We start from the raw sequence: 15,359 nt of genomic DNA on the forward strand, positions 1-15,359 counted from the left end.
CCCAGCTGGGCAGCTTCCCCTGCCTTCTGGGGGGCAGTGATGCAGGGGGCGTTGGGGTGGGGGGCAGCTGAGGGGTTGGCTATTCAGCATCACTAGCTCCAATCCCGTCAGTGCCCCTGGAGCAGCATGGGAGGGTCTCGGGGGTGGGGGCTGGGCAGGAGGGTCCCCCCTGCCCCCCCCAACCAGTATGCGCTCCCCAGGACCAGCTGCTCCGGGAGAAAAGCCAGCAGCATGACGAGACCTACTACCTGTGGGCCATGGCCTTCTTCATGGCCTTCAACCGCGGCCGGCGCTTCCGGCCCGAGCTGGTGTCCGAGACGGTCAGCGTCCGCGCCTTCCACTTCATCGAGCAGAACCTCACCGCCTACTACGAGGCCATGCTCCTGGACAAGAAGGAGGCCACGTCGTGGGCCAGGCGGTGAGCAGGGCGCCCGGCTGCCCCTCTCCACCGGGCCTGGGGGGGCGCAGAATGGGACCGGAACGGCCCAGTGCAGGGAGGGAGTGCGGCTTAGTGGTTAGAGCTGGGGGGCCGGGAGCCAGGACTCCTGGGTTCTATCCCTCGTTCGGGGAGGGGAGGGGGGGGTGTCTAGTGACTTAGAGAAGGAGGTGGAGCTAGAAGCCAGGATGCCTGGGTTCTTTCCCCAGTTCTCAACTCCAGGAGTCCTCGGTTGACTCCCTTCACCCTCTGCCTGTCACCTGCCACCTTACCCTCCCCTGGGGGGCCAGGGAGGCCGTGTCCCGCCCCCCCCCACACACACACCTGAGCTAGGTGCCAAGAGCGGCTGCCCAAGGGGGGGTACTCTCCTGACCAGCCTCTGCTCCGTGCCCAGAATGCACCTGGCCCTGAAGGCCTACCGGGAGCTGCTGACCACGGTGCAGGAGATGGATCGCTCCCCGGACGAGGCCGTGCGGGAATGCAGCAAGATCATTAAGAGTGAGTGCACCCCCGGGCCAGTCCCCACCCCCACCCCTTGGAGCCAGTTGGGGGGAGGGGGTTGCTCTTAACTGGGGCTCCCAGCCCCTTGGTACTGGACCCCCCAGCTATGTCATAGGGTGACATGGTCATGGCTGCCCTGGGGCTCGATCGGGGCCAGCTCCCCCTTGAAGGGGGAGGTCCCATTCCCCACCGCCCTGAGCCAGCCAGTCCCCACCCTGGGGCCGGATGGGAGCTGGCACCCCCTAGAGGAGAAAGGCCTGGTGCCCCATCTCCTACCCCCTTTCCCCAAACCAGCCAGTCCCCTGCCCTGCAGCCAGATCGGGGCCAGCACCCTCTAGAGGGAAAAGCCCCCCCCCCACCTCATTCCCCTAGGCTGCCCAGCCCCACCAGTCCTGTGTCAGCCCCTTTGCCTGGTGGGCGCTGCCCCCTGGCCAGGCCAGGGCGCTCGCTCCCCCCCCCCCCCTGGGCCCCGCCCCCCCCCCCCCCCCCCAGATAACATCTTCTACCTGATGGAGTACCGGGAGCTCTTCCTCGCTCTCTTCCGCAAGTTCGAGGAGAGCCGCCAGCCCCGCTGCTTCCTGCGGGACCTGGTGGAGACCACCCACCTCTTCCTCAAGATGCTGGAGGCCTTCTGCCGAGGCAGGAACAACCTGGTGGTGCAGGTAGCTGGGGAGGGGGCGGGCTGGGCTGGGGGGAGGTGCTTCGGGGGGGGTTGTGTCTGGGGGGGGCACCTGCTTATTTGCCCCCCTTGGACAGGGGGAGGCACCACTGATCTGACCCAGGGCCATGCTAACCCCTCTCTTCCCCCCCACCCCCGGGTGGGTACAGGGGGAGCGGGGCTGGCCCCTGGTTTGGCCCACGGCCCCCCCAGCTGTGGCCAGCTCTCCCTTACCTGACAGTCACTCCTAGTGGCCGGCAGGGGGCGCCAGAAGCTCGGCTTCCTGTGTGCCTTGGGGCAGGGGGTTCGGTCCTGGGGTCTGCCAGCCGTACAGGGGGAGCATTGCGGGGGCCTCTCACTGCACCATCTCCTCCTTGCAGAGCAAAAGGGTGAGGAGGAAGAAGCAGCCCCGGGCCAGCCGGGCGGCGCCCCCCGCACAGCCCCGCGCCCCCCAGGAGCTGGAGGAGCTGTGGCCCAGCCTGGCGGAGCAGCTCGGCGCCTGCGCCCAGGTAGGAGGGGGCAGCGCCTGGGGTCCCTGCGGGGTCTGGGTCGGGGCTGCCCTGGGGGATCCGGCCCAGCGTGGGCATCACCGGGGGCGTGGCCTTGTCGCATGCACAGGCCACGCCCCTTGTGGGCCACGCTAGGTGGCAGGGGAGTCTGTGGGGGCCCCCCCGGTGTGGGCATCTGGGGCAACCGTGAAAGTGCAGCTGCATCCCCATAGTGTTGGGGGGCAGGACAGGCGCCCGTCCTCAGGGGCCAAGGTGGGCTGAATCCATGGGGGGTGGGGAGTGCTGCTCTGGGGGGCTGAGCCCACCAGGGGTGGGGGGCCTGGTTCAGTGGAGGCAGGTGGCATTCTGTGGGGTCTGGGCTTAGTGGGCTGGTGCCCCCCTGCCTGGGGCCAGCCCCCCAATGGGACATGGTGCTGTTCTGTGGTACCTCTGTGGGCAGGGCTGGATCTGGTCCCTCCCTGCCAGGCACTGAGTCACCCCAGCCTCTCCCCCGCCCCCCACTTCCCTGCCAGGGGGCTGAGCCCCTCCCGGAAGACGTGGTCCCCTTCGACGCTGCCTCGGAGACCCCGGTGGAGGAGCAGCGAGCGGAGGCCATGGTGCGCATCCAGGACAACCTGCTGGGCCGCCGGGCGCCGGCCGCCCTGACCCTGCTCCGCTCCGCCAGGTACTGCCGCCGGCCCCGCTGGGGGTCACCAGGGCGATGCGCCCACCCGCCGTCGGTGCTGGGGGGGCGGCGGGGACCCCTTGCCCTGGCCTGGGGGACCCCCGGCCGACGGGTCGCGCGGGGGCCTCTCACTTCCCCAGCACCCCGGCCCGATCTGTCTGCGTCCCCTTCCCAGGGAGGTGTGGCCCGAACAGGACGTGTTCGGCTCCCCGCAGGCGGCCCTGGACGAGGAGATCCAGCTGCTGAGACAGATTCTCTTCGCTTCTCTTCCTCGTGAGTATCCTTGCCAGAGGATGGAGGGGGGTCCTCTCCCATCACCCCAGTGCTGCCCCCCCCCCCCACAAAGCCTGACTGCTCCAGACTGGCTCAGTCCAGCCATTCACCCCCCCACACACAGCTGGGAGCCCTGTTAACCCCAGAGTGCCCGGGCTGGGCGTGGGCAGGCCCCGCCGCGGGGTGGTGCTGGGCGGGCAGCCTCGGGGTAAGGAGCCGGCGGTGTGTGCTGCCGTCGACTCCCTGGTGGTGCCGCGTCCCCGTCATCCCGGGGTGTCTGGACATCGCAGGGCAAGCGGCGCCCGAGGTCGAGGAGCCGGGGGAGGAGGAGGAGGAGGAGGAGGAAGAGGAGGTGGAGGAAGAACTGGCGTCTGTCCAGGTGTCGGAAAAAGAGTTCAACTTCCTGGATTATCTGAAACGGTGAGTGGGACGCGCCGGTGGGAGGTCGGGTCAGGGCAGCAGGGCTGGGACACGCTCTCTCCAGGAGGCCAGCTGGGCCATGAAGGTCGAGGTCCCTGGATCCTAACGCTGGGTGCACTGAGCCCCTGGGCTGGGCAGAACGTCTCCGGCTGGCAGGCGCTGTCACCCTGTGGGGTGACTCTTGGGCATGTGGAGGGACTTGGGGGGCAGGCAGGACTCCTGGGTTCTATTCCTGGCTCTGTGTGGCTTTGAGCAAGTCGTTTGCCTGCTCTGTGCCTCGGTTTCCCCATTGGGTACAGGGAGGCTGATCCTTGCCTCTTGGAAGCTAAGCTGGGGGGGAGGGGGCTGGGGAAGGGGCCCCGTCCCTCGGCTGAGCTGTCCCATGATCCTTTGCTCACTCACCTGTGTATTGGGGGCTGGTGGGGGCCAGGTTTGCCAGCGCCAGTGTGGTCAAGGCCTACGTCCTGCTGCTCCGGGGCTACCGGCAGAACAGCGCCCACACCAACCACTGCGTGGCCAAGATGCTGCATCGCATTGCCTACGACCTCAAGATGGAGGCGCTGCTCTTCCAGCTCTCCGTCTTCTGCATCTTCAACCGCCTGCTCAGCGACCCCTCGGCCTCCGCCTACAAGGTGAGGGGCCCCTGGGGAGCCGCCCCAGGCAGGGCCCGCCCTTCACCAGGCTACGCCTGCGTCACCAACCCGCCAGCAGGGAACGGCCAATGCCGGGGAGAGGGGCCTCGAACCTCCACGCTCCCCTAAGCTAAGCCCCGCTCCCTGCAGGCCCAGGGAAGCAGAGAATACCCATGATGCCATGCATAATCTTCCTCTCCCCTCTGCACTTGCACTGTGCTAGCCCATTACGCTCCAGCTACGGAGATAACAGCCCTGCTACTGCTGCCTCCAATGGAGCTGCTCTGTTGGCTCAAGCGGTCCAGGCCCATGCGTTCAGTTCAGAAAGGTTCCCAGTTTGGTGCTGGGGAAAGGGGGGTGTTTATGGCGCCGTGAGGCCTCTAAACACCCCACCCCACCCCCTGCCTTCCCAGGAGCTGGTGACCTTTGCCAAGTACGTCCTGGGCAAGTTCTTTGCCCTGGCAGCCACCAACAAGAAGGTCTATGTGGAGTTGCTGTTCTGGAAGAGCACGGCCACCGTGCGAGAGATGACGGAGGGCTACAGCTCACTGCAGGAAGGAGAGGGGTGAGTCTGGGCTGAAGGCTGCCAGCTTGAAGGAGGCCCTGGGATGGGGTGGGGGTGAAGCGTCTAAGTCCTCTCTGTGTTACCCGTATTCTTGGCCCTGCTTGCTACTACTTAGAGCAGCCTTGGGGCTGCTCTCGCTTCTGCTCTGCTTCCCCTGGTGCAGTGCCCGCTTTGCTAGGGCAGGGGCAGCGCCCTGACACCAGCTGCACACGATCCCCAGGAGGCCCTGTGCACGGGGGTGGTTCTCAGGGGAGGGACATTGGCACCCCATTTAAGGACGGTGACCCTAGGGCAGGGCGTCCCTCCTCCCCACCCCACGTGCTGCAGGCGGCTAGAGCCCCAGGGTCCCAGCCGGGGAGGGGAGGGTCTCCGACTCCAGTAGCACCTCACCGGGTCTCTGCTTCCCCCAGCTCTGGTGCCCAGAGGGCCCCCAAGTGGACTCCGCAGGAGGAGGAGGAGCTGCGGGAGCTGTACCTGAAATACAAGGGAGTGGAAGGTACCAGCCGTCTTGTTAATGACCCGCTGGGGCGTCTGGGTTCGGGGGAGCTGCCCAGGACTCCTGGGTTCTGTCCCAGCTCTGAGAGGGGAGTGGAGGCGTTTTTTGTAACCGTGCCCTGGCCTCTCCCCAGGTGCGGACGTCGTCGGCAGCATCCTCGCACACCTGCGGGCTCCCAGCCGGACCCGGAAGCAGGTCGTCAAGCAGCTGGTGCGGCTGGGGCTGGCCGAGAGCGCGAGGGATTTCCCGCGGGAGAGGTGGGTGCCCCCTGGGCCTCTCGGGAGCTGAACGGCAGGGGCTGGGGGGGGCCAAGGGGGAGCCCCGAGCCGGCCACAAAGTGAAAAGAACCCAGCGTCCGTGCACTGGGGACTCTGCGTGGCAGGGACAGTAAATCCCCTGCTCTCTGCATGGGGGGCGGGGGGTATCCAGAGGGAGGTGGGCACTGGGGTGAGGGGACTAGGAGCCAGGACTCCTGGGTTCTATTCTCGGCTGTGTCACTGATACGCTGTGACCATGGGGGAGTCCCTCCCATCCCAGCGTGATGCAATCCGTGGTTGGGGGGCGTGGGTGCTGGGCGTCCCTCCTGCCCCTGAATGCCCGTGTTCTGGCCCAGGAAGGGGACGCGCCTCGTGCTGTGGACGGAGGAGCAGGAGCTGGAGCTGCAGCGGCTCTTCGAGGAGTTCCAGGGCGCAGACGGTAAGCAGGGGACCCCGGGGGGCAGAACGGGGCGGGAGCAGATTGATTGAGGGGGGGGTCTCTGATCAGCTGGGACTCATTAACCTCCTCACCCCCTCGTATCCCTGCGCCCAGTGTAATGAAGGGGCTCTCCAGCCTGATGCAGAATCTCTCTGCCCCCCGGCAGATATTCTGGGTAACATCATGAAGCACCTCACGGCCAAGCGCTCCAAAGCCCGCGTCGTGGAGAAGCTGCTAAGCCTGGGGCTGGTGGCAGAGCGCAAGGAGCTGTACAAGAAACGCAAGAGGAAGCCCGGCCTGCCTGGCATGGTACGGCACTGTGTGTGTGTGGGGGGGTGTCCCCCCTGCTGTCGGGGGCACACCCCCATTGCCCCTGCTGGGAGGGATGGTCAGAGGGTAATTTCCCCCCGTTTGTGTGGGATGTGTTTCCGTGGGGCTGAGGCCTATGGGGGGGCTCTGAAGGCGCCCCCCCTGTCCTGGGGATCCCTTCCCAAATGGGTGCGGTTGCCTTCGCCGGCGTCTCTGGAGGGTCCCCAAGCACTTTATAGACCCTGATCCACCCCCAGCCATGCCCTGTCCCGAATTGTACGCATGGGGAAACTGAGGCATGGGGGGGCCATGACTCACATGTTGATGGATAGAACCCAGGAGTCCTAGCTCCCAATGCTGCCCCCCCTCCGGCTCGAGCCCACTGGACCCTACTCCTTTATGATCAAATGCAGCTATGAGTCTGGGCTAGGCACCCTCTCTTACCCAGCTCCCCCCTTCTCCCCCCAATGGAGCCTGGGCAGGACCCCCCCACCCTTGGCATATGACTTTACCGTCGCTCCCATCCCTTCCAGAGCGAGGACAGATCCCCGTGGGGTGCGGCTGGCCGGGAGGACTCTGCAGAGGAGGAAGAGGAGGAGAGCGACAGCGAGGAGGAGGCCTGGGAGGAAGGGGGCGCAGGTGACAGGGCCGCAGAGGAGCGCCAGGAGCAGGGCAGCAAGAACCAGCTGGTGCTGGAGCAGGACGTGCAGGGCCTGGCGCGCCGCCTGAGGCAGGGAGGTGAGGAGCACGCTGGCTCCCCCAGTGGCGGCGGTGCACCCGTGAGCGCCTCCTGCTGGCCTGGGGAGCTGTTGGGTGGGGCATGCGGGCTGCTGCTTGGCTGGGGGCCACTGGGCCTCTGTTGGGGGTGGGATGGGGGGCAGCGAATGCCGGCTGCCTCGGCTCCTTGGCCCAGACACACAGAGGTTAAGGCCTGTGCCCGCACTGCCCCCCCCCCCAACCCCAGAGAGTGCAGCCCCATGGCTCCTTAAAGGGGCCACTGCCCGTTGGGATCCCTGGCTTGTGAGTCTCCAGCTCGGAGTGTTCCTGGGGCCATCTCTCACCTCCGCTCTTCCTTGTGCCCGCAGGCCTGGCTGGCTCCTTGCTGTGGCTTCAGAACTGCCTGAACCGAGCGGCCGAGGACCGGGAGGAAGATGGTTAGTACCCGGGGGGGGGCAGGATCGGTGCTGGGAGGGCGGCTGGCGCCGGGCATGGCCCTGCCGCGCTCGGGAGATGCTGGCGGCTTCTCCCCGGGCTCCCGACATCGGCAGTGCCGCAGGGAAGGTCCCGGGGGGATGGCTCGTGAATGGGATCTGTTCCCTCCTGGGGCAAATGGGGGCACCCCAATACCGGCTGGGGTGAGATGCTCCTTGGGGCCAGCCAGGGGCATCGGGAGGGGATCCATGTGCCTCTCTCCCCTGCGCTGCGCCCACGTGAGCCCCCCGGCACTAGCACCCCGACCTGGCGTTTCCCGGTTTCGAAGGATCCCCCGGCTGTAGCCCGAACCCCCCTCTCCCCCATGCGCGGGGCGGGTTCATCCTCACGGTGCCCCCTGTCCCCAGGCACCGCTCAGCCCGTGCCCTTGGTGCCGCTCTTGGAGGAGAATGAGGATGCCATGGAGAACCAGGGGTTCCAGAAGATGCTGCGGAAGGTCGGGGTTCGGGCCCCAGCTAACGAGCAGGTAATTACCCCCTGTCAGAGTCACTGGGGGACGCTCGGGAACTGCTCCCTACAAAGCCAGTCAGGACTCTGGGGAGCCTCCTCTCTCGGAGCAGACTGGCTCCAGGGCAAGACGCTTCCATAGCTTTGACTTCCTGGGTCTGATCTCGGAGCATTCAGCATCCCCTGCCCCTCCGTGCACTTCCCACAGCGAGTCTGCACCGGCGGGCTCCTGGGGCAGCCAGAGGGCCCTGCCCCCCAACTCCACAGCCAGACCTGACTCTCAGCCAGACGGTAACACAGAAGGGTTATTAGATGACAGGAACACAGTCCAAACAGAGCTTGTAGGTACAGAAACAGGACCCCTCAGTCAGGTCCATCTTGGGGGGCCAGAGAGGCCAGAGCCCCGTCTGGGCCCCCTTCATTTCCCCGTCTGGGCCCCCTTCATTTCCCCAGCCAGCTCCAAACTGAAACTCTCCAGCCCCTCCTCTGGCCTTTGTCTCTTTCCCGGCCAGGAGGCCACCTGATCCCTTTGTTCTCCAACACCTTCAGTTGGCACCTTTGCAGGGGAGGGCCCCAGGCCATCAGTTGCCAGGAGACAGGGTGTCGGCCATTCTCTGTGCAGACAGCATCACACTGGCCCTCTAGGGCTCTGCAACAATCACACACCCTTATTCCACCACCAAGATACTTAAGAAATGCATAGGGGAAACTGAGGCACCCACACAGTACTCAGAGAAAACATTGAGAACATTCCCACTTCGTCACATCCCCCCACACACACACACACTCTCTGTCTCTCTCTCTCACACACACACACTCACTCTCTCTCTCTCTCTCTGCATTGTGAGGGTGGCTGGTATGTGCCCTGGGGCGGAGGGGAAAGGATGATTTCGGGGGGGGGGGCCCATCCCCCGGGGACCCCCCCCCCCGGGGGGGGCCCCCCTCCGCGGTTGCGCGGCCCAACACCCCCGGGCCCCCCCCCCCCCCCGTCCCCCCCCGCAGGAATCCTTCTGGCGCATCCCGGCCAAGCTGAGCCCCGAACAGCTCCGGCGCGCGGCTGCCTCCGTCGCCCAGGAGGAGCCTGAGGGGGAGGAAGGCTCCCCGTGGGGGCCGGACGCCGGCCCGGAGCAGAGAGCCCAGACCTTGCGGCTGGCCCGGAGGAAGAGAGGGGCCCCAGCCGTGCCAGGTGAGCGATGGGTGGGTGTTGGCCTGGGAGGCTGCCCCAGGAGGCAGGGGACAGGCTGAGCAGTGGGGTGGGGGTGGGGGGACTGTTGTGTTGCGCGCGCACACACACACACGCGCACACACACGCACCAATGCTTTCACTTTCTTGTTCCATTTCAGAGGAGGAAACACCTGGCCCGGAGCAGCCACCAGCGTCCTCAGGGTCTGATCTGGAGAGGTGAGAGTCAGGGGTGGTAACCCCGCCCCCACCCAGGCTCTGTGCCCACACAGGACTCCTGGGTTCTGTCCCTGGTTCTGGGAGGGGGGTTGGGGCCTGGTGGGTTGGAGCGAGGTGGGACTGGGAGCCAGGACTCCTGCCTTTGACTCCCTTCTGCCTTGGGAAGTCCCTGCCGCTCCGTGCCTCAGTTCCCCCATCTCTAACAGGTAATGATGTCCCATCCAGCGGGGTTGAGGTCTAGTGTTCATAAGGGGCTGGGCTGGGGCGGGGAGCTGGGGGTCGGGGGTGCCGGGGTTGCCCCTAATCCCTTCCCTCGTCATTGCAGGGACCCTCCTGTCCAGTCGCAGCTGGGCCCTAAGCGGAGCCGTGTGATCCACAGCGAGGACGACGAGGACCCCGAAAGCCGAGGTCTCCGAGCGCCTCCCTCTGCCCTTCCCTGCAGCCTGCCTGGCCCTGGGTGCAAGAGCCGCCCTGCCCCCCCCCCCACACACTCACAGGGGATGGGCACTGGTGGCAGCTGCCGTCCGGGGGCACCCCCGGGGCAGAGCCAAGTGGGGCCCCAGGTGCCCCCTGCTCTGGGGCGTAGGAGTAGCCTCTGGAGTGCTGACAGGCTAAGTGCGGAGCTCAGCTGGAGGGAGGTGCGGGGTGGCGGCCTGAGGGGAATGTGGGGTGGAGGGGGCTGAGCTGGGAGGGGTGTGGGGGACTCAGCCCTGAGGTCCCTCGTCTGTTCTCCCTTTCAGCTGCGGCGCCAGCCCAGCCGGACCCCAGCTCGGACGGGGAGGGGACACGGCCCCCCCGCCGGAGGAAGCGCCTGCGGATCGAGGAGGAGGATTAAAGGACACGGCCCCCCTGCTGGAGGAAGCGCCTGTGGATCGAGGAGGAGGATTAAAGGGGCCTGGCCAGACCCCCCCGCACGTCGCCTTGGCCTGGGCCTTGCCCCCCCTTCCCCCCCCCTCCTCCAGACTGCTCTCAGTGTGACCAGCTGCTTCAGACACTCCCCTCCACCCGCCGCCTGTCTGCCACGCACAGCCGGGGGGAGGGGGGAGCGCTGGGGCCAGGCCGTAGGGGGCACAGACGTGGAGGGGGGGCACTGAGGAGCCAGCCCCTGCCCCTTCCTGGTTCCTTTTGCTTGTAATTTCCCCCACAGAGGGGTCACTTCCCCCCCACCCTGGGGGGGTGACGCGGTTTGAATTAGGTTCTGGGTTCCAAGGTTTGTCGCCCACAATGTGGTCCCCGTCCCGTCCCCCCCAAGCTGCTGGTGTCATCAGGGTTAAAGGTCGTGGTCCCCAAAGGACGCAAAGGGCCGTGTGCTCCCTGGCGGGCTGGGGGCTGTGCCCCCATGTGTGGAGGGGACGTCCTTGGCCCTTCCCCTGGGGTGGCTGAGCCAAAAGGGGGCCTAGGCTGTCCCACCCCGGCCCTAAGCTAGAGCTGCCCTACCCCCGCCAGGGCCCAGCTCCCCTGTGCCAGGGCCCGGCTGGGCCCCGGATAAGCCGTGCCCTGCTGGGTGGGCACTGGGTCCTTCTGTCCCAGGAGATCCGGGGCGAGCCAGGGAGGGGCATTAACTCCTCCCCCCCCCCCCATTCCCATACCTCATCCCCCAGCCCCCTTTGTGGTTTGACTTCCAGCAGGAGTTAACATCCACCCCCTCCACCCCACCCCCGGTTTGTTTGCTGTCATGTTACGAATGGGCAAAGGCCAAAATAAAATGGGCTCAACCTTCCCTCTTGTGTCCCTGCTGCAGTGGTGTGGGGCAGGCCAGGGCTGCTGGGGCCGGGACGGGGGAGTGTGTATGTGCCAGGACTCCTGCTCCACGTGTGGGAGGGGAGCGGAGGCCTGTTGTTCTCACCCCGGCTCAGATCTTCCCTCCCTAGCGTGTCCCCGGCCCTAGGTTGGTTTCTCTCTCCCCCCCAGCTGGGAGGGGCCCTGGCCCAGCCTGGTGACATTGCAGGGGTGGGGGTTGACTTTTTTTTAATCAACAGCTGCACAAACAAGATGAACAGAGACCCTGGCCTGAACCCAGCCAGGGCAGGGGCGACGCCTGGGCCGGCCTCACCCAGATCCCTTGGCCCCTGCTGCCCTGCCCTCCCAGGGCCACTGCCTTGGCTCCCCGGTGCCCGTGGTGCCCGCCTTACCCTGTGTCTGCCTGCCCAGCGGATGCCCTGCCAGGGATCCCCAGGGGCCAGCCCCCGCTGAGGCCCTACTGCAGAGACAGAGCATGTGGAGGCTGCAGAGGGGAAGGCTCTCGGGCCGGCCCCTGGGAGCGGGGAGCAGGGACCGGAGGGCCGAGGCTGTTGCAATCAGTTGCCTGATAAGGGATCACCTGGCCTGGGGGCCTCCCCCAGGCAGGCTATAAAAGGGGCCAGGCAGGCAGGCTCTGGACCAGGCATCCTGTCATCCCTCCTGGCACCCAGGAGCTCCTGATCACGTCTGTGCCCAGGTGAGCGGAGGCTGTAACCCCCCTGCCTCGGTGGTTTGTCCCCACTGCTCTCGCTGCACGTTTACACGAGGCCTTCGCACCAGGGTTGGTCTCCGAACCCCAGCAGGGACCGGCAGGGGGCAGCTCTGTCATTGGGGGGGTGGGGGGAACTGCTATGGGCGTGCAAATCGGTGCCACTGAGCTGGGCGGGGGGGGGGAATGCCCCATTTGCCCATGGTGGGGTAGGAGTCGAAGTTGCCTGTGTCAATCAGACACACAGCTGTGTGGACCCATGTGGCTGAGCTGGGGGCGGCATTTGCCCCCTGCCCTGGGCTGCTGCTCTTCTCCCATCTCAGGCAGCTCAGTGCCCCGTGGGAATGGCCAAATTGGTGCCCACCAGCTTCACTCTTCCCTGGGGGCGGGGGGAGAATTCGACCCTGGTGCGGTGTCCGACCCCCCTCGCCCCCAGTTTAGTGCAGCTGCTGCAACACTGGGAAATGAGAACCTGCTTTGCTGCCTGAACTCTCATATGTTGGGGGAACCTTCCCCCTCCCCATGCTCGGCTCCCGGGGGCCCTGGCTTATGGGCCCCCTTTGGGGATTCAAAGGGACGGCTGGTGCCCCTCAATCCCAACCTGCAGCCACCTGCTCTCCTGGGATAACGACGCCTGGTTCTTCGCTCGCACGTCCCGCTGACGTGCTTTACAGTGGGGAAACTGAGGCCCAGGCCCGGGCAGAGCTGGGAATAGAAATCAGGCCTCCCACTAGGCTACGCTGCGCTCCACAGCTCTGCAGTCACCCCGACCCGCAGTCTCCTCTCCCAGCCAGGCACCGTGCATTTGAACCCCGGACTCCAGAGGCCAAAGGCTGGTCCCTCGAGCCCAGTTGTGCCAGTAGCCGGCGTCCCCTGCCGGAGGGTCCCCTGCTGCGGGGAGGGGCTCCCGATTCTTGTCTGTGACGTTTCCTCTTCAGCAGGGTCTGTGCTGCGCCCCCGAAGGACCGGCCCACCATGCACCACCCACTTCTCTGCTTCTGCCTCCTCCTGCTGTGCCATGAGCTACATGGGCACCGGCTGCCCCCCACAGTCCCACGGGGAGGCGCTGCTGGGACCATCAAGCCCCCAGGGATGGAAGTTGCCCCCCTCCCCACTTCTCCCGACGCGCCCAGCTCCCATCAGGCCGCTGCCAGGGTGTTGCTCGACTCCCTCCCGGGGCGGCTTCCCCAGCCGGGGCTCCCACGGGTGGGGGTCTCCTGCCAGGACTTGCTGCCCGAGGCCCTGGAGGGTTTCTCCCAGCTCCCGCCGCTGCCCCAGACCCTCGCCAGCGCGGCCTTAGCCCTCTCCCTCCAAGGGGCTGGCTGCCCCCGGCAGGCCGAGGGGCTGGTGCTGCGGCTCTACGGGGTGGTGGGGGTGGATGATGCCAACGCGCTGCTGCTGGGGATAGCAGGACGCCCAGGAAGCCCCAGCCAGGGTAAGAGAGGCAGGACCGCCCTGCTCTTCAATGTGGATCAGCTGGCAGGGGTGGGCCCCCGGCGTTGCTCGGGCCTGGCCCAGATCGACAGCTCCCTGCTGCTGGGCCCGGTGGCCAGCACCCATACCACCTTCCCAGCCGCCGCCGTGGCCTGCCACAGGCTGGGCTCTGCCTGTGCCGGCGTGACCTCCAACGGGACCACCTCCTTCTCGGTGATCGGACAGCCCGGCGCCTACGTCCTGCCGGGCCGCGGGGTCCAGGCCTGGCTCCACCGGTGCCGCGGGGCAGGGAGGAAGCGGCGCGGGAGCCCAGAGGCCTGCAGCAGCGCGCGGGAGCGGAAGGTGCACGGCATACTGGAGTGGGTGCCCGTGGTCAGCACTTACTACAACGTGGGCACCAGTATCTACTACGCCTTCCGGAACTGCACGGAGCTGGCCAAGGAGCGGGGCATCGAGGCGGCCCTGGACCTGAGCTACGACGCCCTCCTGGGGCTCTTGGGCACGGCAGGGGGCAACTTGGGCGTCGGCGTAGCCGTGGGGCTGAGGCCGGCCGTCAAACTGGGGGTGCGGTCGCTGATCAGCTACTTCCGGCAGGTGGAGCCGGCCGACCCCCGGCCCACGAGCTCCTCCAGCCCCGTCACCACAGCCGGCTCCTTCGTGCCGCCCTCGGTCTGGGTGTGAATAAAGCAGGGCGCTGCCCATTCTTTGAACCCAGTGCTGGTGTCCATGATGGGAGCGGCGGGGAGGGGAGCTAGCTCACAGCCAGCCCAGCTGCATGACCAGCCGGGGCCTCCACGTGCAACGAGTTTGGTGGGTCTCAGCCCAGGCCCTTGTGGCCGGCTCTCTCAGCCGCAGTGGGCACAGGGGCTGGAGTCGCTCTGGCCCATTTCCAGCCCCCTGCGGGGTGCTCTGGGGAGGAGGGAAGGACCCCGCCCGCCACTTGCCAACTCAGCATGAGCACCTGTGCTTGAAATCGATAATGGGCATGTGATCTCCCGCCAGGGTTAGCCTGACCCAGGGCAGCCAGCTGCCACGAGTCGAGTCTAAAGATCAGCGGGTCTCAAAGGGGCCGGCCGGCCAAATTTCTCCCAGAATCATAGACTCAGGAGGTATCGAGTCCAACCCCCTGCTCAAAGCAGGACCAGGACCAACCCCAACTAAACCATCCCAGCCAGGGCTTTGTCAAGCCGGGCCTTAAACACCTCTAAGGATGGAGATCCCACCACCTCCCTAGGGAACCCATTCCAGCGCTTCACCACCCTCCTAGTGAAATAGTGTTTCCGAATATCCAACCTAGACCTCCCCCACTGCAACTTGAGTCATGGGGTCACGACCCTGGGGTCAAATCGCTTCCTGTGGCCTGCCCAGCCCGGCCTCGTCCTGGCTAATGGAGCTCGGCATTCGCAAGGTTTTGTTACCAGCCAGGAAAGTGCAGGCTAGTCATTACTGCGGGGCAGTCGGAGCCAGGACTCCTGGGTTCTGTGCCCGGCTCCGGGCTGGGAGTGAGCGCAGCAGGAAAGCAGGGGCCAGAGGTGTAGCGAGCGCCCTCCGTACCCTCCGGCCGGAGGGGGCCCCGCAAGGAAGGAGGCCCCTAAAAGTGGCAAAATAAATACTGCATTCCAGTTTCTGCATTGTAAGGGGCCCCGCCCGGACATATGTTCAGAGGGGGCCACCGTTCGGAGGGGGCCACGTTCTTTGTTGCTACAGCGCTGGCAGGGGCTGTGGGAGCCAGGACTCCTGGGTTCTGGTCCTAACTTGGGCCCCTTTGTCAAGTGCTTTGAGATCCACAGGTGACCAGCGCTAGGTACACAAGGGCAGGGCTTGAAAGCAGCCGGCTGCCAGGTCCCCCCGCCTGTGAGCAGGTGAACTCTGGCTCCAGGCAAGCGGTGGAAGGTCCCGTCCCCTTGGTTCAGTGCCTGGGCCCGGTGCAGTGCATGGGCTGTGGGTGTCCCTGCTCCCCCCCTTCCCGCTCCCCCTCCTTCCCCCTCCACCCTTCTCTCTCCCTCCCGCTCCCACCTCCCCATCCACCCCCTCCCTGTTCCCCCTTCTCCCTCCCCTCCTTCTCCTCTCCCGCTCCCACCTCCCTGCTCCCCCACCTCCCCCCTTCTCTCTCCCTCCTGCTCCCACCTCTCCCCTCCTTCCCCTCCCTGCTCCCCTCTCTCCCACTCCCCCACCTCCACCCTTCTCTCTCCCTCCCTCTCCTGCTCCTCCCCCCCATGTCTGCTCCCCCCTCCCCTTCTTCTCTAGGCCCCGCCC

At 66.5% G+C, this 15,359-nt stretch overlaps 2 protein-coding genes across 2 annotated transcripts; both read left to right on the forward strand.

Annotated features, from left to right (window-relative positions):
* Positions 1–200: 200 nt before the first annotated feature.
* Positions 201–10,164, forward strand: TIMELESS (timeless circadian regulator; the record flags this gene model as incomplete). Its single annotated transcript, XM_026658530.2, has 20 exons — positions 201–418; positions 831–934; positions 1,430–1,599; positions 1,976–2,104; positions 2,617–2,768; positions 2,944–3,041; positions 3,332–3,461; positions 3,892–4,093; positions 4,507–4,658; positions 5,069–5,154; positions 5,288–5,411; positions 5,768–5,850; positions 6,017–6,159; positions 6,693–6,897; positions 7,245–7,313; positions 7,719–7,837; positions 8,821–9,004; positions 9,163–9,220; positions 9,546–9,628; positions 9,961–10,164. Coding segments are annotated over 20 exons (2,604 nt in total), but the record flags the coding sequence as incomplete, so codon positions are not given.
* A 1,442-nt stretch (positions 10,165–11,606) lies between these two features.
* Positions 11,607–13,813, forward strand: APOF (apolipoprotein F). The gene is made up of 2 exons (XM_024211848.3): positions 11,607–11,657; positions 12,611–13,813. Exon 2 carries the CDS (start codon positions 12,645–12,647, stop codon positions 13,782–13,784), a length of 1,140 nt encoding a protein of 379 aa, XP_024067616.2. The 5' UTR covers positions 11,607–11,657; positions 12,611–12,644; the 3' UTR covers positions 13,785–13,813.
* Positions 13,814–15,359: the final 1,546 nt, after the last annotated feature.

This window comes from Terrapene carolina, unplaced genomic scaffold (genome assembly GCF_002925995.2).
Source record: "Terrapene carolina triunguis isolate 2854851 unplaced genomic scaffold, T_m_triunguis-2.0 Scaffold456, whole genome shotgun sequence".
Lineage (NCBI taxonomy): Eukaryota > Metazoa > Chordata > Testudines > Emydidae > Terrapene > Terrapene triunguis.

What these genes read in the sequence shown, in the direction of transcription:
- APOF (XM_024211848.3), top strand. Translation starts at nt 12,645, where the DNA reads ATGCACCACCCACTTCTCTGCTTCTGCCTCCTCCTGCTGTGCCATGAG.